Source organism: Vidua chalybeata, chromosome 2 (genome assembly GCF_026979565.1).
Source record: "Vidua chalybeata isolate OUT-0048 chromosome 2, bVidCha1 merged haplotype, whole genome shotgun sequence".
NCBI lineage: Eukaryota > Metazoa > Chordata > Aves > Passeriformes > Viduidae > Vidua > Vidua chalybeata.
The window spans coordinates 5884331-5909213 of NC_071531.1; the positions used below are offsets into that span (position 1 = coordinate 5884331).

General features: G+C 41.8%; 2 protein-coding genes across 3 annotated transcripts in view; one reads left to right on the forward strand and one right to left on the reverse strand.

The window, feature by feature from the left end:
* The first annotated feature begins 64 nt into the window (after positions 1-64).
* GATD3 (glutamine amidotransferase class 1 domain containing 3) lies at positions 65-7372 on the forward strand. The gene is made up of 6 exons (XM_053932909.1): positions 65-339; positions 2796-2848; positions 3498-3611; positions 3945-4064; positions 5223-5315; positions 5638-7372. The coding sequence occupies exons 1-6, from the start codon at positions 226-228 to the stop codon at positions 5855-5857; spliced, it is 714 nt and encodes a 237-aa protein (XP_053788884.1). The 5' UTR covers positions 65-225; the 3' UTR covers positions 5858-7372.
* Positions 7373-9924: 2552 nt separating this feature from the next.
* LOC128782511 (V-set domain containing T-cell activation inhibitor 1-like) overlaps positions 9925-24883 on the reverse strand; it is a 38704-nt gene continuing 23745 nt past the window's right edge. Inside the window, exons 5-7 of one of the 2 annotated variants that reach the window (XM_053932895.1) lie at positions 20385-20723; positions 19196-19231; positions 9925-10394 (exon numbers count right to left, since the gene is read on the reverse strand). In XM_053932895.1, the coding sequence (XP_053788870.1) occupies positions 10339-10394; positions 19196-19231; positions 20385-20723 (431 nt within the window). In that variant the 3' untranslated portion in view covers positions 9925-10338. Of the gene's footprint in view, positions 10395-14371; positions 15998-19195; positions 19232-20384; positions 20724-24883 lie in introns of those variants that run through there. The other variant, XM_053932888.1, reaches the window with a different exon arrangement.

Genomic DNA, 24883 nt, shown 5'->3' on the forward strand with positions numbered 1-24883 from the left:
TGCCATTCCCGATAAACGAGGGTCGGGAAGGGAACGAGGGCCCGCGGGTCCCGGCCCTGAGGTGGCCCCTCCCCGCCTCCAGGGGGCGCCGCCGCCGGCGCCGCCAAGGGCGCAGCGGCCTCCGGACGCGGCCGTCCCGGTTCCCGTGGGCCTCGCCCGCTCCCCTTCCCGGCTCCTCCGCTCCCCTTCCCGGCTCCTCCGCCGCCGCTGCCCCCGCCCTCAGCCATGCTGACCTCCCGAGGCCCGGCCCTGTGCACCGCGCTGCAGCGAGCAGCGCCCGGCGGCCTCGCTTCCTTCCACTCCTCCGCTCGGCGCTGCCGCGCCGCCCGCGTCGCCGTGGTGAGTAATGGAGGAGCGCGGGGGCCGGGGCAGCGCTGAGGAGAAGCGTTCGTTTGTTTGTTTTTCCGCCCTCTGGCTCTCCACGGCCACCCTTGGCCCTGCAGCCGGGGTCGCTCCGCAGGGGAGGGCTCGGTGGGGCGGCGGCCTGGGAAAGCCTCGCCTGGTGGCCGTGACAGCTGGAAACCCTGGAGAGACGCTGAATTTGAGAAAAAAAGGCTGCTTGCAGTTCAGAAACTTGGAGGAAGCCAGACCAGGATTGGGAGACATGTAAAAATTGGCGTCTGTGTAGTTGCTGGCCCTTCTCCAGCAGGGCCAGCCCAGAGCACACGGCACAGGGTTGGATCTAGACGGTTCTGGAATATCTTCCGTGAGGGACACTCCTTACCGTCACTGGACGATCTGTCCCAGTGCTCAGTCACTGCACGTGAAAGAAATTCTTCCTCGTGTTCAGGTGGAACTAGCTTTGCATTAGTTTATGCCCATTCCTCTTGTCCCATTGCTGGGCACCTCCAAGCAGAGAGTGCTCCATCCTCTGACACCCCCCATTTAGATATTTGTGCACATTAATGAAGTTTCAGTCATCTCTTCTTGATGCTGAAGAGCTCCTCAGCCTTTCCTTGCAAGACAAATTCCTCAGTCCCTCACTCATCCTCCTGATGAACCCTCTCCAGGAGCTCCATGTCTGCTTTGTATTGAGGAACTCAGGAGGATTTAACTTGAAATAGTTTATAGTGTTACTGGGTGAGGTACTGGCAGTGAATATATTGGAACTGGGTTGTGCATTTTGGCAGGAAGGGGGTGAAACGTTACAAACACAGAAGAAAGCAAGGAGGTGGCTACAGATTGCCAGAGGAAAATACAAGCTGTAGATGGTGTCCCAAATGGATACGCAGCTTTGGAACTCTGTGGACAGTCTTTGAAGCTCGAGCTTTGCATAGTCTAGACTGCATTAAACATAAAGAAATGAGAAGGCTTTACCTGCATGAAGAAATCTGTTTGGAGCAGAGTTGGTTTGGGAAGGGGCAGAATGCTGGTCCAAATGGCTAAAAAGTAACCCATCAGAACGCTGTCATTTTAGCAAGTCACAGCTTTTTAAATAGAGCTGGGAAAAGAAATGTGATTTTTGACATTAATGATGTAAATTTTTGACTGTGGTAAATGACCTTATCAAGCTGGTACTGAAATAACAAAAGAGTTCATATACAGAAGAGTTTACAATAATAATAGTACAGTATTTTGGTTTCACTGAGTTTCAAAAAAATTTTAAAATTGTTGCTCACAGAACATAACTGTAGCACAGTTGCTTGTCTGTTTATTCAGTCTAAATTAAATGAAGGATAAAACAAAAAGTCATGAAGTAAAAGGCAGCTCTTAAATATCAGGACAGGATTAACATGGACAGAATAACATTCATGTATCTTGCTCATTTGGTGAAGTGATGGTGATATTTGGTGAAGTGCTGCCCATGATAGCAGACACCTGGGTATTGAAAGTCCCTTCAAGTCTAACATTACTACATAAGACTTTTTCAATTGTGAATTTCTGTTCATGTGTCAGTGTTTAAAAACTCTCAAGCTTCAGAAAAACTGAGGGAAGACCAGGAAGGAAGAGATTAAAGTAAAAAAAAATTAAAAGAGAAAAGGAAATTGACTTCTTAACTGGATTTTTTTCTTTCAGAACAAAGAGCCAAACAAAAAGCCCTGAAAGAGTTCATCTATATACTTTCAGGAACTAGATAAACCTTTGGATTTTTTTGTTTTGTTTCATTCTCACAATGGCTTTTAAAAAAAAAGTTTTTTCTCCTTCTACATTGTCAGATTCTCCACCCACACAAGGGTCGCTGACTACTTTGTGCTTTTTATTCTCTTGTGTGTATAAACAAATTTAAAGTATAATTTCAACATTGTTAAAAGTATAGCTAATACGGCATAATTGTATTACTGCATTAAAAGTGATTTAGCTGTTGATCTCTGATGCAGATGCTCAGGTAAAATCCAAAATACAGCAGCAGGTAAAATAGTTTATTTTAGGTGCCACCTCAGAGTGCATTTCTGTCCCTCTTCTGATTGATGTGTACCTGGATGAGGATGTGTTTCACATGGATGTGGACACTACATAAGAAAGATGAATGACACTCAGAACAACCCACTGTGTGCACAACGAAAACATTCCTAAGGGCAACATGTCAGTTTATTAACTGTGGTATAAATGTATCAGCCAGGAAATAAATAGTGGTTATTTCTGAGCCCTGTGATGGGTTGCTATAAATAGGAAATGCCAGTTCTGCAGTGTGTCAAGTGGTGACACCAGTGCTAAAAGCATGGTGTTCACTGGCATAGTAAGAGCTTGCTTTTAAATTGTTGTTTGTTAACTATTTTTTTTAAATCTTACCTTGCTTAAGATCCTGTGAGGAGTTTTGTGTCACCTGCAATACTCTTGTTATTTTCTCACTGCAGGTCCTGTCTGGCTGTGGTGTCTATGATGGCACAGAAATCCACGAGGCATCAGCGTAAGTTGCTTTTTGGGGCTGTGGGCTCCACAAAAGTCTCCATTACATTGCAGCAGTTTGTTTAATTTAATTTTGCTGTCTCTGGCTGTCAGAATTACCCTGAGAGATAATGATGAAGCTTTCTCACACTTTCCTCACAGCCTAATTGTGAGCTCAGGCTGCATTCTTGTAGAACTCAGAGATTGTCCAAAGATGCAGCACCATGCATGTGATGCCAGAACAGTAAGTCTGAGAGATTCAGACTCATTGTTTTCTCTTCAGAAACAGGAATTCAGAGTTCCAGATTCAATCTCAAGAGAGTCAAATACAGACTTAATTTCAGAACCACTTGAGTTTCCTTTCCTGGGGCTAAATCTAACAGCAGAATTGTTAATGCTTAATTGGAATTAACTCTGACTGTGGATTAGTAAGAGATGTGTCACCTAGACCTAGATTAAATGTTAATGGCTATGTTAATTGTGGGGTTCTTCCATAACACCTGGGAATTTGAAGAAAGGAAGCTTTTGTTGTTCCCGGTTGCCTGCTTTGGTAGGATGTATGTTTTTCCTCATCTTTCAAAGTCAGTTGGTGGAATATTTGTAGCAGGTTTAGGGGTCAGATAAAGCCTCTCCCTTAAAGTTTTCTGCATGTTGTATCTCCATGTTTGTAGTGTACTGGTTCACCTGAGCCGTGGGGGAGCTGAGGTTCAGATGTACGCTCCAGATGTCCCTCAGATGCATGTCATTGACCACAGTAAAGGGCAGCCAGCTGAAGCTGAGTCCAGGTAAGTCTGTCATGTGTTAGGCATTCTTCAGCCTGTAATGGCTCTTGTAGCACTTGGCTGAATGCCTTGCCTTTAGCAGCTTTATGCCAGCTGTGGTGGTTTTCTTGGAGAGAAGATATTACATGAGTGTTCTGGACTTGATTATATACAGTCTGTCAGAGCCCGTGTTTCCCAGCAGTAGCATTTCAGAACCATCAATAGCTTCAGTTACTAAATACCAGTGCTCTTGCTTCCTCCCTTCCTGACCCTCCTCTTCCTCTGCAAAACTTTATTTCCTCTGTTCTGTGTGCAAATGCTTAATTAATCACATTGCTTTATTTCTGGTTCTTCAAGGAATGTTTTAGTGGAATCTGCCAGAATTGCTCGTGGTAAAATCACAAGCCTGGCTAAGCTCACTACAGCAGACCACGATGCTGTGATATTCCCCGGTGGATTCGGAGCTGCCAAAAACTTGTGAGTGCCAACTAAGCATCAGATTCCTCAACTAAATATTCATAATTAACTATGCATAATCATCCTGACAAAGAGAAGGCTTTGGGGTGATCTAATTGCAGCCTTTCAGTACCTGAAGGAAATGTGCAGAAAAGATGGAAAGAGACTTTTCACAAGGGTCTGGTGTGATGGTACAAGGGGGAATGGCTTCAGACTGAAAGAGAATAGGTTTGGATGAGATACTAAGCAGCAGCTGCTTGCTGTAAGGATGGTGAGGCACTGGAACAGGTTGTCCAGAGAAGCTGTGGATGCCTCATGCCTGGCAATGTTCAAAGCCAGGTTGGATGGAGCAACCTGGCCTAGAGGGAGTTGTCCCTGCTTATGGCAGAGGGGTTGGAATGAGATGATCTTTAAGGTCCCTTCCAGCACAAACCATTCTGTCATTCTATGAACTAAGATTCACACAATAAAATCCATAAATGGCCTTATTTACTACATATGTAGCTCCTAATTAATAAGGATAACTCCTTTCAAAGTCTTGTCATTGTCTTGTTTTAAGTTCTCTGAACAATGTTGATGAGAGTTCAAGAGTTTACATAATGATTAAGTCCTTTTTCCTCCCCCTAGTGGTTTCTTTTTGGGTCTGAGGGAAGTGGAGGTAAAGCTTAAATAGTATCAGGTGCTTGTAGTGTTATTATTCTGTTTCTTCCTCTCTGCCTACCAAAAAATACCCTGTTGCTTTATAGTTACAAAACAACAGCTGACTCAGGAAAAAAAAGGAAACAAAAAGTGTTAGCCATGTGGAATACTGATTATCTTGCTATTGAGATGCTTTTTTCTTGGCTTGGGGAAGAATTAATGTTACTTCCCTTTTCTTCTTACATATTTTTCTTCTTTGAAAAGATTGCTGTTCAATGTCTCAGTAATTCTAGAAAGCTGATTTGATGATTCTCATTTTAAGATGTTTTTATTAAGTAAGGGACTTTCTGGCAGACCATAGCCTTAGAAAAGAGACATTTTGGTTGAAGCATTGATAGTCATCTACAGAGTGTTTTTAACCATTTTTTTAGTAGCTGTAAAGTTTGGTATGACCCTTTGGAGCCAGTTTCATGGCAGACAGGTAAATATCTCTGTTTGTAGGTTTAAGCTGAGCTTTGTGTAAGTTTCTTGTTGTGACAGATCTACCTTTGCTGTTGATGGGAAGGATTGCAAGGTGAACAGAGAAGTTGAGCGAGTCCTGAAAGACTTCCACAAAGCAGGGAAACCTATTGGGTACGTATGTGAGTTGGGTGGCATTTGTTTGAAAGTGTGAGCATGGAGACAACCTATGTCTTGTTGACATGTTCAGTTGTTGTTGGAACTGGAAAAAATATCTTCTGTTTTGTATCATTTGCAGCCTATTTTTTAAATGTGTTTTGCAAGATTTGTGTGTGGTGGTGTTTGTCAGAGGAGAAGCTGAGGAAATGCTGAGAGGAAGTTGCCTTGTGATGTAGCTCAGATTTTCAAGGCTGTATCCATTTGAATTTTGTCAGTTGTGAGCAAGTTCTGGAATAGTGGTGTTGTAGAATTGCTCTTACAGTTCCTTCTGTTGCAGCCTGTGCTGCATTTCCCCAGTGCTGGCAGCAAAGGTGCTCTCTGGTGCTGAGGTAACTGTGGGCCACGAAGAAGAGGAAGGGGGCAAGTGGCCTTATGCTGGGACTGCAGGAGCCATCAAAGAGCTGGGAGCAAAACACTGTGTGAAAGAAGTAACCATATCCTTTCCTGGTAATTTCCATGTTGGGAGAGAGTTTAGAAGTGTGTCATTAAAGGAATGAACACATGTAAAATCTGTGTTTTCCACATAGATTTTCATGGGAACGTGCAGTGGGTAGCAGATAGCAGTGGTGCAGTGCAGGATTGGAAACTCTTCTGTACACAGCTGTGTAACTACTGCTGTGTAACTACACACTGGGAGTTAGAAGTTGTTCTCAGGCAGCTCCCTTGGGCACCTGGTAATACACCAAGTGCTGAATGAATTTACACATAAAACTGACATGGGTTACAGCTGGTCATTTCTCTTTGAGATTTTTATTCTTTTCCTGAAGTTTAATGCTGCAGACTGTGCTCAGAGACATTTTACTACCATCAGTGAATTTTGTAGGTTTTTTTGTGTTTCTGGGTGTTTCCACAAGTTTCTCATGCAGCATTTGTATTTCTAGCAAAAATACCTTGTCATAGCTTGGATTATAGGTTGCACATTCTTTACAGCTGGATGGTATAAAATATTTGGAGGAAGTTTTTAGAGGATAGTGGAGCTGTGAGGTTTTCTCATTTTGCAGGCAGCATCTGCAAGTGCTGTGTTTTCCTTAACTCCTTTTTACGAAGCTCATGTGGATACAAAAAATAAGGTGGTGACCACGCCAGCATTTATGTGTGAAACAGCATTACACCATATCTTTGATGGCATTGGGGCAATGGTAAAGAATGTGCTAAAATTAACTGGCAAATAAAATCAGAAATGTTTAAATTTAGGTTGTAGTATCAAACATATCATGGACCAATGGAGACCTTTGCACCTGCTTGTCCTGCTCACACTCTAGTGGATGCTGATATGATTCCCAGCTGCAGGATTTTCCATGCCTTTTTGAGAGAGGGGCATTGCAGAGGACAAGGAGCCTGGCCTGAGACACAGAGGATTTTCTTGAGCTTTTCCATCTGGAGAGAGCTGACTGGATGTATTCTGAAACAAAGTCTTCCCAACAAACCAATGTCAAACCAGTTCTAAGGGGGAAAAAGAGACTCAAGGCCCTTTCAGAAGCTGAGGGCAGATGTGTTGTAGGGATTTGGCATATTAAGTGGATGAAGAATGAGAGTAGAGGAGTGAATGCATGGTTCAAGGTGTCTAAGCTCAGGCCTGTGTCTGGGAGCTAACAGCCAGGGTCATCTGTTGAGGGAAAAGACATCTTCCACATCCTCATTTAACCTGGTATTAATGAAAAGATTTTGTTTCCATTTCAAAGAATCCCACTTTCACCAAGTCATTCTGAACACCAATCAGCAGCAGGACACAACTGCTACAACAGCAGCACTTTGAAAAACTCATCCATTGGCCCATTATAGTTTTAAGAGGTCTTGAAATGAAGAAGAGAATAATATCCGCTGACATGACGCACAACTCTTAAGGACAGCACCCCTGTTAAAGCAGTTGTATGACAAGTAGTGAATAGAAAAAACAATCTCAAATTATTCTAACTTCCCCTGCTTTAGGGCAATAAAGCTTTCTCCAAAGAAGTATTATTGAATGTCTGGAATAATGATGTATAAATAAATTAATTTCTGCCTTTATCTTATCCTTGGCCTTTCACTTTTGTTTGGGAGCTGCTTTACACTGGTTGGTACATTTTAACAGTTTTTCTGCTTTTCACTTCACCAATTTTGTTTATTTTTTCCATATAGAATCCAGCAGAATTTTCTCCACCTCTTCCAAGTTTTTTGTCACCTTTCTGTTGAGCAGGACACAACATTTCTCAAATTCAATCAAACAAGCACAATGACACCTGTTACCTTGGATTAAAGCTTCTCTTCCATGACAGACTCGCTGTGGTGAACCCATATTTTCAAGGGAGAATTGTATGTTTCATAAATGAATCTACAAGCCTTAAAAATTGAGTTGGTGTATGGCAAATGCCATTTGTGGCTGAACACTTGCCAAGCATGTGGGGTGACATTTTTTTATTTGGGCAAGTAAAAAGAAGCTTGAGTGTGAGTGTTGGGCATGCTCAGCTTCCTCAGTCAGGGTTCAGGAAATAAGCATTTTTGCTTCTGGGGCCTCTTAATGATTAACTTTTTGTCACTAAAAGAAAAAAAAATCACATCTGGAATTAGAAGATTTGGATTTGTACTTCAGTACTGGCACTGTTTTCTTGGGGGATTTCAGAGATTGCCTGAGCAGATCAACTCCAGTGAGGTTACAAAGGAATCCTACACAGACACCAAGTCATTGTAGAAGTAGGCATAGTTCATAAAGTGGATTTTGGACATTTCTCTGAAACATTTTTTGCTTATGCACCAAATTCTTAATGAAATTTTCAGTATCAAGTTGGTAAGAAACAGAATTTAAAGCACTGCCACTATATAATTCAGTGCAAAAATACCCCTTCGTGAACTTTGCTTGTACAAAGTGGGTATTTTTAGGATCCATTTTATACACAGAGGCTTAGCAGAGGATAGGAGGTCATTGTTCATATAAAATGTAACAACATTTTAAAGTGTATGTGTTTCTCACATTTGCAGGAGGTTTAAAAGAAATTTGTTAACAGAGTATCACGCAACAGAAATGGTATTGGAATTCCCAGGGTGGAAGAAGAGCTATTGTGCCTGTGCTAACAGCACCTTCCTCTGCAAGAGCTCAGCTCTGGGTTAAACCTTCCCATGAACTCCCTCTCCACAGCAGGGCTGAGGGCTGGAATTTAAGGTTTCTCATACCCACAGTTCCTAGTAAGTGAAGCTGTTAGTGAAGGTGGTACAAAGCTTCCTTAGATGCTGAATCTTCAGATTCAGGTGCACTGAGAAAAAAGATTATCTTTTGAAGAAATTGCTGTTACTATCAGTGAGCAGCTGTGGGAAGTTGATGGTTGGATCATCCAGATGATGCCTCTTTACAGTTCTCAACTCTTTTTACCCTTCTTTTTTAATTTCTCTGAATTTAGAGAGAATGGGGTTTTTTAAGGGAGAAAGAATCAGGCACCAGAATTGCCTTTCATTTTTAAAATTCTCTCTAATTTCCCAGTAATGTGCTGACCAGAAACCTCTGATACACACATTTTTCAAGGATTTGGTGGTGTGGGTTTTTTTGGTTGTGAAGTGTTTCTTGTTTTGGTTTTCATTTTTTTGTTATCAGAAGAAAGTTGTATAACTTTGGTGGAAGATGTAGGATTGTCATCTTGGCTTTCAGCCTGTGTAAATTTGGAGGGAAATTCCTTGTGCATTTAGAAATTGTTATGATAGATTTGTCTACAAAGCTGGGATTTTCCTTTCCTTCAGTAGGGCAGATTGGAGCTGGTGAGGGGTTGGCTACTCTCAGCCAAGTGGACAGGAGTTTATGATTAATATGTTATGTTAAATGCTGTCAGAAATAAGAAGTGAAAGAGGCTTCTTGAAGCCTCCACCAGGAGTCATGCAATACCTGGCTTATGGATTCCTGACATTTCTTATCTTTGGGAAGCATTTAAGAGCTTTGTGCTACTGAAAGGGAGTTGTAATAATTGTGTTCCTGCTCGGGTTGCTTTTCTAGTGCTTGCAGGATTAACTTGCAGGGGTGGGAGGAGTTGCTGCCTCTTAGCTGTGATTCTGTCTGTCCCCTTTTGCCTCATTGATGGTTACACACAAACCCTGTTTTGTGAAAGGTTTCTCTGCTGGTTGTTGCAATTTTCACAAGTTTGGCAGCAGTGCTTTTCTCTTCTAAAAGCAGAAATGAGAGTCGGGGTTTGAGAAGCCTGTTTTGTTTTTTAGCCTTTGGTTTGTGGCTGCAAGAGACACTTTTTATTGGGGAATAAAAAGCCAGCAGAGGGCACTTGGTGAACAACGTTCTGTGCAGGGTCTCACCCAGGGACGATATTCCAGCTGTGTAACAGCTGGAACGTGGGACAGTTCTGTAGGGCAGTTTTTTTGGACATTTTGGATCCATATGGAGAATAAAACAAATATTTCTTCCTCCTAGCTTCACAATAATAGATAGGACATCCAATTCCATTGCAATGAATTCATTTGTACTGCTGTGTTGTTAAGATTAATTTCTTCAGCACAGTTATATATCCCCCTGAAAATATAGTAGCAAATACACATCAATTAAGCTCTAGCCCCTTCCTGTGATACAAATATCTCAGAAAAAAAGTGTAGGACGAAGTCATAAAGGTACACAGTGAGGTTTGGGGTTTTTTAATAGGGATTTTTTTTTGTTTTCTTTTGTTTCCTTGTTCGGGTTTTATTTAAACACTAGTGGTATAATGGCCACTGTGACTGAAAATGAAGGTTTGTCAGGAAGGACTTCTATCAGGCCTAGAAATATCCCTGGAAGGAAACACACTGTTTCTTGAAGTGTCTGTGGCTTTGCAAGCTAGCAGTACTTTATATGTGTGAATATGCACTTACTTATCAGAGTGGGAACTTAGATTATCCTCCACCTGCAAATATTTAAGAGTTGCCTTCTTTCCAGGGCTTGAGTCTTTTGTTTGACCTGGTTTTCTTCTTCCTGTGGCTTCAAATGCCTGAGAGGAAGCTTCCTTATTGAATGGGTGAGCCTTAGCCCTCAGGAGAATTAAGGAGCTGATATTTGGTTATTTTCTCCAGGGTGATTCCAGTTATCTGGAACACCTGCAGAAAGGAAGAGAGAGGGGAAGAGAAAGGGCTAAACTGGGAGTATCCCAAAAGGTGAAACAGAAGTTGCAGTGAGGATTGCAGCACCGATAGCCACGCAATTTCCTGCTGCATATTTAAAAATAAGCATCTTCTTTGCTTGTTTTCAGTACTTTTCAGTACTCTGTTCAACTTCTGAGTGTCAGGCTATGGAAGGACTGCCCTCAGGTTTAGCTGAATTAATGGTGAAAATTTCAGTCTAGTGGGAGGTGTCCCTGCCCATGGCAGGGGATTGGAACTGGAAGATCTTTAAGGCACTTTCCAACCCAAAACATTATAAGATTTTATGATTCTGTATCAAATGTGTCCACATTAATTTCTTGCTGATGTTCTCTATGGGACATTTCTCCCACATCACATGAAGCTAAAGGGAGCTGACAGAGGAAGGCATTAACCAGTTAATCTGGCCTTGCTGTAAACTTAGAAAAACATGATCAAACTAACTCCTGGTTGTCTCTTACCAGTGTCACTGCCAAATATTGGAAAAGAAAATTACTTAGCTTTTACAGCCATTCTTTGGCAATAATAATGTCCAAAGAACTCTTAAAAATTTCTTTAATGCAACATATTATCAGCCATATGCTCCTGCCATATGGAATATGTAGGTGTGGGCCACCAAGGTACTGCAAGTGAGAGAAGTGGAGATTACTCCTTAAATGTGTGAATTGTTTTTGTGCTCCTTAGTTTTCAAAACAATCCCTCTTGTTCCCAGTGAAACTCTGGAAGACACAAGAACTGTCTGCTCCTCACATTCTGCACAGTGAGGGAACTTTCAAGACAGACACCTCCTGTGTCATCACCCAGCCAAGGAAGGACAGGTCAAGGTCAGCTGGTCACTCAAACCTTCACTTGCAGGAAATTGGAATGGTGGTTGTAGATAACCACTGGAATGGCATGAAGTACAGCTCTGGGAAAATATAATAAACAGGGACATTTAAACATCCCAAGTGCTGCTGCAAATCTGAGTCATAAAAAAGGAGAGTTGTAAACAACATTCAGAGGTCACCCAGGCCCTCCTGTAGTCACACAGCTCACACTTGTCAGTGGAGGTGCTCACACAGCACAGAGCAGCACACAGCAATAATTAACTTTAAAAACAGAGGGATGATACAGCAAGGAAATAAGTGTTATTTTCCCAACAACAGCTCAGTATGTGGACTCAAGTATGAAAAGTTTATGCCACATGAAGCATTTTAAAAAACATGAAAGCATCAGAGTCTTATTCATATCATGGCTTTACAAATCAGTTTTAATGGGCTTGATTTTCAAGTGAAAATCTATTAACACCAATTTTTTCAGTAACTTTTCACAGCGACCATAAAAAATTGAGTTCAACAATGTTTTTGGATAAAATTGGTAGAAATTAAATAGTATATAATCTAGCTCATATGTTTATACTGGGCTTATTACTAAAACCTTTTAGTTCCATATGCAATACACTGGGTTCATCTATGTTCTTGTGCAGTTATTACAAGAGTTTTATTTTCAAAATAGATGCTGAGAATGAATTTACATGATTTGACTTCTAATAGTTTTCAGTTTTTGACTAAGAAATTGTGATGCTGATAGAATAAATGGCCAATACTGTGCAAAGCAGTAGCTGGGAGGTTTCTCCTGCTGTTGGCACAAAACAAACCCAAAACAAAGTGAGGAATCTTGACTCAGGTTTTTGATCTGTCAACAATGTCAGCTGGAAAAAATTTCACTGCTTCAGCTTTCTCCCCCTAAACCAGGAATGACTTTTTCAGCACTGTGCAGGGATGGTGTTGGGAGCTCCCTGATTTATAAAAAGCTTTGAGCTGCCTGCATCCAAAGGGCTTTGTATGACTGGTCACTGGGAAAATGAGATTTCTGCATTAGTGTTTTCTGTGCATAAAGCAATTGGGAAGTTTGCCTCCCTTCTGTGCTGGAAAGGGATTCCTGTCAAGGACTCTGGGTTGGGGCTGAAATTGCAAGGTTGCTTTCGCCATGCAGGTGTTACTGAAATGGATTTCCTTGTGTTTTAGTTTTCTTCTACTTTGTTGGAGGGTACTGTGAAAAAAAGGCAGCAGAAGTCCTCTCTTTATTCCAGCAATAAAGGTGCATCTGGGCTGGGAGCACAAGAAGGACCCTGTCCTACCACTCTGGATTCCTTAAGTGCAATTTTAAGATTATTTGCATATTGGCTTTTTCAATTCACATAACCTATTTACATAACAGTTTACATTGCAAGCCAATTTACATTACATCTTCGGTGACCTATTAGTACCTGATCCTCTGGGTCCTTGCAGCTCAGTTCTTGCTGCTGCCCTTGCACCACTCGTGCCCTGGCTTGGTCTCTCTTTCCCATCTCTGGCCAAGAAGCCCACTGCAGCAATTTTTGGCAGGCAAAAAAGATTGCCATCAGTAAGTGTAATAATTTGGAAAATGCCATGAACCTCCTTCTCCTCTCTCCCTCATCTTCATTTGTTTGCTCCAGATCCTCATTCTTAAAATTCTTGCTATTAAGGAAATAGGAACTGCTTGGCCTCTGTTCTTATGCCATATCCCAAGTGTATCATGTGTAGTGATAAATTTCTGATAGTCCTTTCTCCTCAAAGGGTGAGACAGAAAAAGAATTTAGAAAAAAAAGAAGAGAAAAAGTAATTATAAATTAGGAATGGGAATATTTTTGTTTTGGTTGGGGTTTTTTGTTTGTTTGTTTTTTGCTGTTTCAACTTTCTTTTGCGACTCTTGTCAAATGTCTTTCAATACTCAAGAAGTATGGAAACACCTTTATAATTCCATGTAAAAGTGGAGAAAAATGCTGTTCTTAGTGTAGGCTAAATCAGCATTCACACAGTGCCTGTTGATCTAGAAGGGGTGAAAGGCAGAGCTGTGTGACTGATGTGGGGAGGGGAAAGGGAGGAATTGGGGGAGAGGTTTTAGATGTTTTATGTACAGTGTAACTGGAAGGCACCTGGAATGACATATAAACCCAAAATCTGACCATAGTTTAGAAAAGAAAGGCTAAGAGAAAAGGTTTAAGGAAAGGGCTAAAGGGAAAGGAGAAGAGAAGGGAAGGGAAAGGAAGGAAGGATATTGTTAAAGGAAGAAGGCGGCCAAGTTACACTTGCACCTCTAAAAATAAATCCATCTGCATTGGCTAAAAAATGTGAACTTGTCTTTTTTGATGTGGCCATCAGTGCTATGATTAAGGAATTTTATAATTCCAGTCTGGATTGTTGCTACATACAGCACTATGTGGGAATGCAATTAGCACAGCTAGAGCAAATTATTTCAGGATGTGCTGTTTCGACATCCCTTTGTCTTGTGACACCCTTTGCAAAGAGCAAAGTTTGCTCCTAAAATGCACTGGGGCTCCTGGTTTGTTTCAAGTGTGACTCAAAACATGGACTTTTGCTTATAAATTAGATATGGTTTGAAGTCCTTGGTCCTGACAGACTCTTCCTTTCCTGGCAGCCCTCTGGACAGGGGCACTGCTGGCAAGGGAATTTGTCTCTAGTCTCTCTCTGACTGCTGATCCATCCATCAGAGCCATGTCTGGACTCGTGCCAGGCCTATGTCCTCACACACAGCTGGCACCAAAATGTTGAGATTGTTTAACAGAACTGCCACCCCAGGGGGATTTAAAGGATGTGTAGATGTGGCTCTGAGGGACATGGTTTAATGGTGGACTTGGCAGTGCTGAGATAATTGTTGGACTCAATGATCTTTTCCAGCCTCAACTGTTCTGGGATTCTACAATTCCTGAGAAATGCTGGGCTGCTTAAGTGGCTATCAGATTTTTAGAAGTGTGGAGTCCTTGAGATGAGGGCAGGCAGTCCAGACTTTTAGGGCCAACAAAACTACACAGATGTTACTTTTTAAACCTTCTAATTGCAGAGGAGCCTCTCTAACTGTAGGGAACAGCTGAAATACAAATAAAGAACTCATAGACCAAGTGATTGCTCTCATCATGGTTTTTGGTTTTATTTCAGGTTTTTATTTGTAATCAAATTGTGACTTGAAAAACACACAAACTCTGAGGCAAACATTTGGAGGGTGGGACAAAAAAGTCACAGTATGTATAATTCTTATAGGCAAATCTCTCTGTGCAGTTGGACCCCAGCTGTTCCACTGAGCTGCTCTGTACTCAGGGCAGCCAAACATCAGCTGAGCTTCACTGCAGCACCAGCACAGGCTGTGTGTGGGATTTTGTTTCTCTTCCCCACCATGGGGAAAGGGCCTTTAGTTAAGAAATTCAAAGGTAACTGTCTCCTCTATGTGCATTTTAAGCTCTGATTTATTCTGTCCCTTCCTTGCAAAAACAATCTTGTCTCTTCATTGGAAAAAAAAAAAAAAAAAGGTGCAACTGTTCCAAACCAAAGTGACTTTGTGTGCATCCTCGTGAGTCATTCCCCCTGCCCGGGGGCTCAGCGAGTTCAGTCACTGCTGGGCACCACTTCTGTCCTCTGGATGCTTTTTGCTTGTGAAACAGGGTAGTAGCAGTTCTGGCCTGAAAAAAACTTCTGCACTTCCTCGACATTGTTTGTATGCAGGATCCTGTGGACCTAAGTTTTGCACAGGACACCTCTGCTACCTGAATTGAACATTTCTAGAAATAAACCCATTTCGTTTGCATAGGTATCAGTTACAATCATTCTGATGAGTTTTAAAATATTTTTTCCCCCTCCAAAGGTACTGTTTTTAAAGAAGTAACATTGTCACAGTATTTCTCATTGCACAGTTCCAGGTTAAGAATCTAGCTTTGCCATATTTCATGACAGAAAAAGATAATACTGAATTCAGCCTTCTGAATTTTTTGGCTTATTTAGCTGTGGATTTTGTAGTAATGCATCACTTCCTTCCTTTATGTGGATATTTTATGAACTTCTACCCTCTTTCTCAATCAGCTTCACCCTTCTGCTGAAGAAATACTACATGTCTTGTGGAAAAAAAGGGCTCTTACTCATCGCCCATGATGCTTAGGAGTGAAAACAGAAGCTGAAGTTCCACAGAATCAAGTTTCACAAGTTTTCCATCCTTACATTTCAGAAAATGGGAGAGTCTTCCTACTTCTAGTTTTTGTCTGACACAGAGAGTAGTCACCCCCACTCCTCCTTTCAGTTGTCTTGAAGGACAGCAAATGAGAGGCAAAAGATCTCACCAGGATCAGCTATAATCTGATCCTGGAGTTTTGTGAGCCTTTTATCCTGTCATTAAAGCAAACCCACACAACCCAAAATAAATTGTATATCCTGGCAGCACTAAAACTGGACTCCAAGAAACAAATGCAAAAGCAGACTTGCCACCTCAGAGTTTTGCTGCCCTTGGTTTTGTGGAACATGAGAATGTGGGACGTAAACACCTAATGCTTGGTCTGTTCTCAGCTCTTGGTGCTCTGGAGCAGGTGTCACACTGACCCCACAGACCTCTCCTGCCCAGAAAGATCCTCTGGTGAGGAGAACTTGCCAAAGACAAGGTTGCCTTCCCCTGTTACAAGTGCCAAAGCCTCAGGGGGACCAGGAGGAGGAAGGAGAGGGGAAGCACAGCCAGACATGGCACATCCACGGGGCTTCCGGAGGGAATCTGATTCTGCTCTGAAAAATTAAAAACGAGAAAGTCAGCATGTAAGAGATGGCTTGACAAAAAGGTGAATTAGAAGCTTGCATAACACATTTTACATGAATGGATTGATGGAGGATTGTTTTTAAAACAATGGATTTTGCCTCATTTTCAAAATTCTCCTCTTGTGTGTCTGTACAGAGACCAGACAAAACAGTCTCAAGGTACTGGGACAAAGAATTTTTTCTTTTTCACAGAAAAGGTGCAGAAACTCAGAACCAATGAATGCAACTTTTCTGGATGACTGAGAATCTTTGTTTCAAATCCTGACAGAAAAGCAACAACCAGCCAGCTGTTTAGTGGGAGCTGTCCCTGCCCATGGCAAGGGGGTGGGAACTGGGTGATCTTTGAGATGCCTTCCAGCCCAAGCCATTCTGTGATTTTAGGATGAAAATACATTTTCATTCTTCCTACTCAGGGCCCGAGGGAGATGTTTTGATTAAGAGTCCATAGATAATGGTAATAAATATTAAAAAATCTATGTCACACACACTTTAGGTGTAACAGCACTGTGGGCCACTCTTGGTACAGAACCCACAACGTGGACACAGAGCACAAATTACCCTTGGAACAGGTGGTACCTTCCACCTGTGCTGGATGTAGTATACAAGTAAAAAGAGATTTTCAACCCCTGACTTAAAAAGAAGATAATTTTTTCCCCTATAAGAGTTCCAAGTCCTTCTCTGTGAAGAACAGGCTGTATGTTGGTTTTTATATACCTGAGGGAAGTTCCTATTGCTGTGGGATCAGCTGTCAGTATCTCACTCGAGTTAATTTATCTCTAGCCAGGTTCTTCCCCCCTGTTCCTGGAAGGAGTTTGTGATATTAATGTGTAGAGAGCAAGTAAACATCAGGTAGTCCTCAGTAATGCTTTGAAATAAATGTAGGGTTATAACAACAAGCCTCCTGGTCTTTTGTGTCTTCTTCCAGGCCCAAGCCCTTTCATTTTTCCCAGGAAAAGTGTTAAACTAGTTTTACTGACCCAGAAGGAGTATTGCAAGACACTCAGAGTGAAAGTAAAATTTGGCTCTTTAAAGTAGTTGGGAAAAATAATCCATGCAGCAAACAAACAGATATGTAGCCATAGTGAAACAGATGAAAATCGTTTCTGTTTTATGTAAAAATAGTATTTGTTGATGTGGTTGACTGTGAAATGTGAGAACTGTTTCTGTATATAATGCCTTTGTTCTCAGCAGGTAATTTTTAAATTTTCCTAAGTCACTTCTGAAATAACAGCTAATATAAAACAGATTTCCTTTTTCTCTTTCTGAAGAAATTGCTGAAAATAAAAAAAGGGGGGGGAGCTGTGGCTGATGATTTTCTTTAAAAGAAGTTGACAACAGGAAATATTCCCTTTTTTTGCAAAAAAATTCCCTTTCTGTAAAAAATTACACTTAAAAAGTTAGGCTTTTGTTCTTTCCTCATCCCCAAGTCCCTCAAAAATCCTGCAGTACAAGAACCATCAGGTGTCAAAGGTGTGTGTTTCAGTTTGTACTCCTAAAGTGAAACACTCCCCTTTTGTTTCAATAATTTATTTGTTTTCTTTCTCAATGAAAATGCCTTTTCATTATGAGAAATAGTTCGTATTCAGGGGTAGTTGTCAGGAAGGTTTTGGCTGAGTCAAACATATATACAACTATCTCATTTAAATACAACTCACTTACATTTGGTTTTGAGAACCTTCCACTGCTTCTGCATTAAGAAGTTTGACCCTCAATAATTTCTAATTTCTTGTGGAAGTTAACAGCTGGAGATATTATAATTTCTGTTCTATTTACTTGTATAAAGTAATGTGAAAGCACATAATACCGTCTTGAATTTAACTTCATGTTTTTGAAAGACCTTTGGGCCAGCTAGACTACCTAGCTTAGGTCTAAAAATGGATATTTCCTGTATTTTTTCAAGTTGTTCTTTGCACAAGAATTGTTGTTTGTTTTTTTTTTTTCCTTCTTCTGTGTGATCATGAGATAAAACACTGGAACATTTCTCTTTCTTAGTTTCTATTTGAGTTTATAGCAGCCTAATCTGTCTGTAATGTCATAGTGTGGCTGAACTTATCACATTAAATGTAATATAATAATTACTATGTAAAGGATCATATCTTCCAGCCCCACTGAGTAAAATAAAAACTGCTGCTGTTGATTTTATATGACAAAGTGTTATAGGTTTAATGCCAATTTAAGACTTTGTAGCACTAATAAGAATCATTTGACTTGCAAGGAAGATTTTTAGGGAAGAATGTACTGACAATGGTATCTAGAAGCTGGACATCCCTTCTGCATTGAATTCACTCCAGAAGTGTTTACAAATGACCTTTGTGTAGTTACTTCTCTGTAATGAATAAACCTAGACAATTACATCTGCACTATATTGCAATATTGCCTTTGGATGAAATCTACCTTAATTTCCCAGAAGAGCTTATGTAGAGTCATTAATCATGGGGTGTTTTTTTAATATTTATTACCAAAAGGACCCCCCAGATCTCTTGATCTGGTAGTTTAACTTTAGAACTACCTGAGAGGAAATTGCAGTTAGGTGGGGGTTGGTCTCTCCTGCCATATCTCAAATGAAAGGATGAGAGGAAATGGCCTTAAATTATGTCAAGGGACATTCAGATATTAGGGGAAAAAAAAAATCACTGAAAGAGTGGCTATAGGCATTGGAATAAGTTGCTCGGGGAGGTGGTAGAATCCCTGTCTCTGGAAGTGCTCAAGAGGCACCTGGATGTGGCACCTGGGGACGTGGTTCAGGGTTGATGCTGGTGCTGCTGTGCTGATGGTGGGGCTGGATGACCTTGCAGGTGTCTCACAGCCTTGATGGTCCTGTGGTTTATTCACACCAAGGTAATTTACAAAGGCCTTAACTCCCAGAATTGAGTGCCTTCTGTGTTACTTGCTTTTTAGTGATTTTTATGATGCCCATACTGGTGTCTTTATGGACTCGACACTCCTGGCACTTCAGCATCCTTCTCCCTGCAGCCCAGGTCTGTCTCAGTGGTGGAGATGCTTTTCCCTCTCTGGATCAGCTGTATTTTGCCAGGCTTAGTGAGGGAGAACAAGCACCCCAAGTTTATTGGACTTTCTCTATTCAGCACATTTTGCCAATCTTGCCAATACAAAATAAAGCACAGGATAATCACCCAGACACTTGCAAGTTAAGGAGTGTTGCCTTACCAGAAGGGGAAGGTGGCTCCTCAATCCTAGGTAGAGCTGGGAAAAAAAAAAAAACCACAATAATCAAGGTTAATTGTTTGAACCTAGAAGTTCTCTATTTTTCTGATAATTGATCTAAGGGTTAATGTTATTTTTTTCCCTACATTTGTCAAACAAACTTAAAGCTTAAGTATGAACACAGCATAATATCAAAGACACCTTACTGCTCCCAAAATTTAGATGGTGGAAACATTTTGGTTCTGCATTTTCAAAATATCTTTTTTTTTTCATTTTGAAAACTGCAAAACATTTAGCTTTGAATTTTTTTGAACAAATGTAATTTCACTTTACATTTTGAAAACATTTTTCTCTTGAGAATTATGTGCATTAAAAGAAAGATATTAAAAGATTTATATTATTTGAAAAGAATTCTTTTTCTATTTTAAGCAGAAGTAAATCTATGTGTTTGAGCATAATGAAAGTTTCCAGCTGATTTATTCAATCAGGACACCTTAAAATGTATGATTTCTTTTGATATGTATCCCTTTTTTTTTTTTAATTTTCTTTTTCAGTTGGTCAGCTGGTCAAACTCAATGCCTCATCCTTCTGGTTGCTATGCTTATAGGCATTATTTGGCATTATTCATACATGTGTTATGGTCTCACTCATTTTCCTAAGGAGGAAAAATAAAAATTCTTATTGCATCTGTCCAGCCATGCCACCAGATTCCCATCTTCCAGCTGCAAGGGAAAAGGAAAGCAGCAACTGGCTGTCATTCCTCTGAAAGGGTCTGTGACCTGGATTTTGGATCCAATTGCCAGAAATTAAACTTCTTCTGCTTCACACACCCATGTGCAAACAGTGAAATTAACTCTGCTGTTCCTCTGGGGCAAAGTGGATCAAGGACAGTACAAACCCATAAAAAACCAGATGCTTAAATGTGGGGACATTATTCCTTAATGTCTCCTCAAAGGGAGGATGAAGAGGCAGGTGCTTTGCCTTTAGGAATCCTGAAGTGCTGAAGCTTAACAAAGAGAATTTATCTTTTCTTTCTCACATATTGTTCCAACAAAAGCAAGGAACAGAATGAAACTGAGTTAGTTTTTTTTTTTTTTTTAAATTGAAGTAATCCCCCTCAATGGCTGCATATGGCTCATCAACAAGAAATGGTGCCCTCAACTCACTCCTCTGTACTAAAAAAAAATCTTACCTGATACATTGAGTTTAATTGTAGATTTCTTTGTTTGATGGTTCTCAGTCTGTCTGTAGATGCAGGAATATTCAGCATCGTCCCATAACTGGACATTGGAGATCTTTAAGGAAAGGTTGCCATGCTTCATCTGGTCCAGAAAAAGACTGGTTCTGCCGTGGAACTTTTCATCCTGGCCCTTCAGTGAATCCTGCCCATTCTGAAAGAAGTGCACCAGCTTGGTGCCAATCTGCCAGTAGAGCATTGACTTGGAAAGGGTCAGCTCTCCAGGAAGGGTGATGGTGCAAGGCAGAACCACAGTTTCTCCAACAAATGCATGGCACGTGGTGTCCAGCTGCCCTGGAATAAAACCCAGACAGTTCCATCAGCAGAAATAGGGACACCAGGTTTCCTACAATTTGGCTTCACCACATCATTATTGCTACTCTCCCTCCCACGTTCTCCTGTTTCCAGCCAGGAGGGCCATGTGTGCTCAGAGCCCAGCCAGCTGTGCAGGACAGATGTTGATATGTGCAAGCTGCCTCCACTTTGTAAGTATGGCTTTTGCTTGAGCTTGTTTCCCCTTAGCTGGTGATTTTTCTTCCAGCTTTTGGGAATCTCAGTCTTTGGGGTTAGGTGTCTGATTGGACTTTAATTAATAGGTCAGTTCACGAGAGGAAAAGGGGATGTGGGAAAGTGGGGGTGGGCAAATATGATGAAAAAAGTTCTGGTTTTGTAGGAAGTCTGGCTGAAAAAAAGGAGAAGTGTGAAAACAGTGCTAGACCAGGACTAAAATCCTGGATGAGTTTGGTCTCCCACAGCTCCCATTATTTGGCTACCAGATCACAATTCCCAACTTTTAAGCAATGTGCTGGGGGCTCCCATCCACCTTTCCCTGCAAAATCTTGCAGAGGGTCTGACAGAAAAGAGCTTTTTCCTGCAGGTCTGGCTTGGTGCACTCTTGCTGATCCCTGTCTCGTGGTCTCTCATACTCTGGTGTTAATTTCCAGCAGCCAGAAAGAAGAGTCTGTCATTCCCAATTTAGAGAAATGGTTTTTCCAAGACCTTGGGGAGACTTGGTGGGTGTCCCTGACATCAGGCAGAAGTGTTACCAAACTTCCCAGCCAATTCTAGCACATGCAAGAGCCAGGATGAAAGTATCCTGCAGGTGGGCAAACAGGGGCACAGGCAGGGCAGGCAGCCAGCTGCACCCCACTTACACACACTGTTCATTTAATAACTTTGGGGCCAATTATTTCTATAAATCCTTCCAAGTTAGCTGAAAGCATACTAAAACTTGCGAAAATGAGTGAGTCTGCCACTATCAGGTAGGACAATTCCTATCAGTTTGTAGTGCCACATTTTCTAGGGTAGACTGGGTAATGAAGACGGTTTTTTATGTATTTATAAAGCATGAACAACTAGGTATTTCCAGCACAGAATGTGGACTTAAATTAGCACTCTGACCAAACCTGTTGCATAAAATAATGTTATAAATTAAAATGCAGATTAATTAATTTGGGTGAAAAAGTTATTCCCAGCATGGAGCAGAACAAAAACAGTGTGAGTCTGTGCACCAAAAAGAAAAGCTAAAATTCACTGTGAAACAACTCAGTCTGCTTCCATGGCCAAAGTTTTGTGAAGCATAGAATTGAAATATTGACTCAATATTGAAATAAATATTCTTGGTTGCAGTGGGGTCACTCCTGTGTTCCTGGCTTGCATCAGCTCTCTGCATATGTCAGGCTAAAGACCAAAGAGTCCCAGTTTCCCCTTGAAGTCAGTGACATCAGCCATGGCTCAGCCTGTCACATGCTCAGGCCCCTGTTTCCATATCAATCAGCCTTCTTTGGTGTCACACTGTGTTTATCCAGACATGAAAGCAGAAGGAAAAGCATGGTCCAGACAGCTGAATCTGACAGCCAAGTAAATGTCTTTGGTTATGTCTCTTATCACCACACATCTGCTTTTCTTTGGTTTTCAGAGTTTTCAGCTGAAAATACCAACCCAGTTTGTCCAACAATGTCAGCTTTTAGCTGAAAAAAAATACATATCCCAAGACTTTTTTCTGGGTAGTAGTAGAAGGAGAATCCCCTCGTTGTGTGGAGAACTGAGCCATTTGGTCATTATGCTTTGGCCATGACAAAAAATTCTTCACAGGGTGATTAGACCTGGGAACAGGCTGCCCAGGGAGGTGGTGGAATCACCATCCCTGGAGGTGTTTAAGGAAAGGCTGGACGTGGCACTCAGTGCCATGATCTGCTTGACAAGGTGGTGTTTAGTCATAGGTTGGACTTGATGATCTCAGAGACTTAATGATCTTTTCCAACCTAATTGATTCTGTGGTTCTGTAATTTTCAGAATGCATCAGTTGCTGGCCAGGTTTTGCTTCTCAAAGGGCACTTGAATTATAACACAGCTCAGCCTCCCCTGTACTGTGCCCTAACTGCCCCAGCATGTCTCACCCTACAATCCCCAGGCCCTGCAATGAGTGACATGCCCGGGCAGGGCCATCAGCTGTCCCCAGCACACCTCAAGGGGCCACTGCTGGATGAAGGAGGGAAGGGAGCAGCCTGAGCCCCTTCCCTGAGCTGTTTGGGCCTGGGGAAATGTTGGAACCCTGGATGCTGAGAATTTAAAACTTTCTGTGCTGAAAGGCACAGACCCTCAAGAGAACACTGCATTTGACCTGAGGCCATGGAGAAGCTTCCAAAATGGCATGATAGAACTGGGGTGGAGTTTGAATAGAAGTGTGTGATATCACAGGGTGGAAAACTCAGAGTTTAAGGGTTTAGAATACAGTAATATATAAAAAGCAAGATGGAGGTTTTAAGGCAGAGGCTGGTCCTTCTTCACCTCCTTCTCCATGGGTTTGGGTGGTTTTGTGTAATTGGACAGAAAAGTCCCCATTGCAGGACACGAGTGATTAGTTACTGGGTTAAAAATAAAAATAACTTAGATGTCATTTCTTAACTGGATAGTTATTCCTTGGGACCTTGTAGAGAGATAGATACAGGGCCATTTTGTAGCTTGTTAGTAGAATGCTGTAGAACTCACAACTTGTAAGATTGTAATATAGATAAGAAATAATAAACATTTGAGCCAGAACACGAAATACTGTCTCTAGTGCTTTCATGCTGATCCTGACAGGCAAAGTCAGTCACTGCTCAGCAGTGTCCCCAGGGCAAGGCCATGTGTGAAAGCAGATTGTGGTTCTGGCTGGCCCTGCTGGTGGTCAGGAAACCACAGTGGGAAAGGAGTGTGCCTGAGGCTGCTGCAGGGGGTTGGCAGTCAGGGGAAGAAAGGAGCCTCCAGAAGAGGAGGGAGAGAGATTTTCCTGGTGGGAAAAGTCCTGTCTGCAGGGTGCCATGAGGAGAGAGAGTGCTTGCAATGCATGGTGCTATGCTTGAAGAAAAGATGACAAACAGAGCTTGTAGCTCTATTCAGAAAAATGGACAAGCAGTATTTTCCTAATGAGCAAAAGAGGGAGGAAAGGTGTGGGTCCTACCTCCTGCCTGTGGACACCTGTACATTTGATTCTGGTTTTGGAGGTGCACCTATTTGTTCTTGATTCTTCTTCTGAATGGAGGGCACCAGTATTTAGCATATCTGAGCTGAGCCATACCCATTCCCTCTCCTCCATGGCATGGTGTACAAACCTTGTACCACTCGTGAGGACTCTGTGAACACCCACAGGGATCAGCCCACCCTGCCCTCGCTGCTTCCAGCTGGTAAAATCAGGGCAGAGGGAGGCAAAAAAGGAGGCACAGCTGAAGCTGGCTGGGATAAGAGCAGGTGACTGAAATTTGCTGTAATGAGTTATTGAATCAGCCCACAGCTGCAAGGGGTCTTTTATAGATGGGGAGAACAGAATTCTGGGGGCAAGTTAATGTGTCCTTATAGAAGCCAGTCTTGAGAAGAAGAGTAAAGTCCTGCTGAAGGCTGGTGGTGCTTGGTAAGCTTCCCCACTGAGGCTGTTGCTGCAGCAGGAGATGTGGAAGCCGGGAGCTTCCTGGCCAAAAAACTGAAGCAGCCTTGTGGTGACAGCTGCTGCTGAGGTATGAAAATCAGGATTAAGAGTGCTCATCTTACCTACCAAGTCAGCTTTGCACATGGAAGGGGCAGCTCTCCACCTTGGAGGAGATGAATGTTGCTACACAGCTTTCACTTGTAGTTGTGAGGCTTGACTGGGAAGTGGGATGAGTTTATTTTGTGGATTCTTTTTTAACTGTGTGTTTTAAATATTGCTGAAATGTTTAAGCCTGTTAAGATGAAGTTGAATGTGACAATTTAGTCAGTCTGTAAGATTCCTGTAATGAGAAAACATTCCTGCTTCAGTAATTGAAGTGTGGTGCAGGGAAGCTCATGAATATTGGGTTTTTTTGTTCCCCCTTGTTTTCCAGAAGTGTAGCATCCTTACCCACCGCAGTGTCTGGCAAATGTGAGGCACTTCTGGGCAAAGAGAGGAGTCCTGACCACACACAGAGGTCTTACTACTGCTGTCTTTATCTGTCAATAAG

What these genes read in the sequence shown, in the direction of transcription:
- GATD3 (XM_053932909.1), top strand. Translation starts at nt 226, where the DNA reads ATGCTGACCTCCCGAGGCCCGGCCCTGTGCACCGCGCTGCAGCGAGCA. An exon ending in GAAATCCACGAGGCATCAGC is followed by an intron (nt 2,849 to 3,497) that starts GTAAGTTGCTTT and finishes CCATGTTTGTAG; the next exon opens with TGTACTGGTTCACCTGAGCC. An exon ending in CCAGCTGAAGCTGAGTCCAG is followed by an intron (nt 3,612 to 3,944) that starts GTAAGTCTGTCA and finishes TGGTTCTTCAAG; the next exon opens with GAATGTTTTAGTGGAATCTG.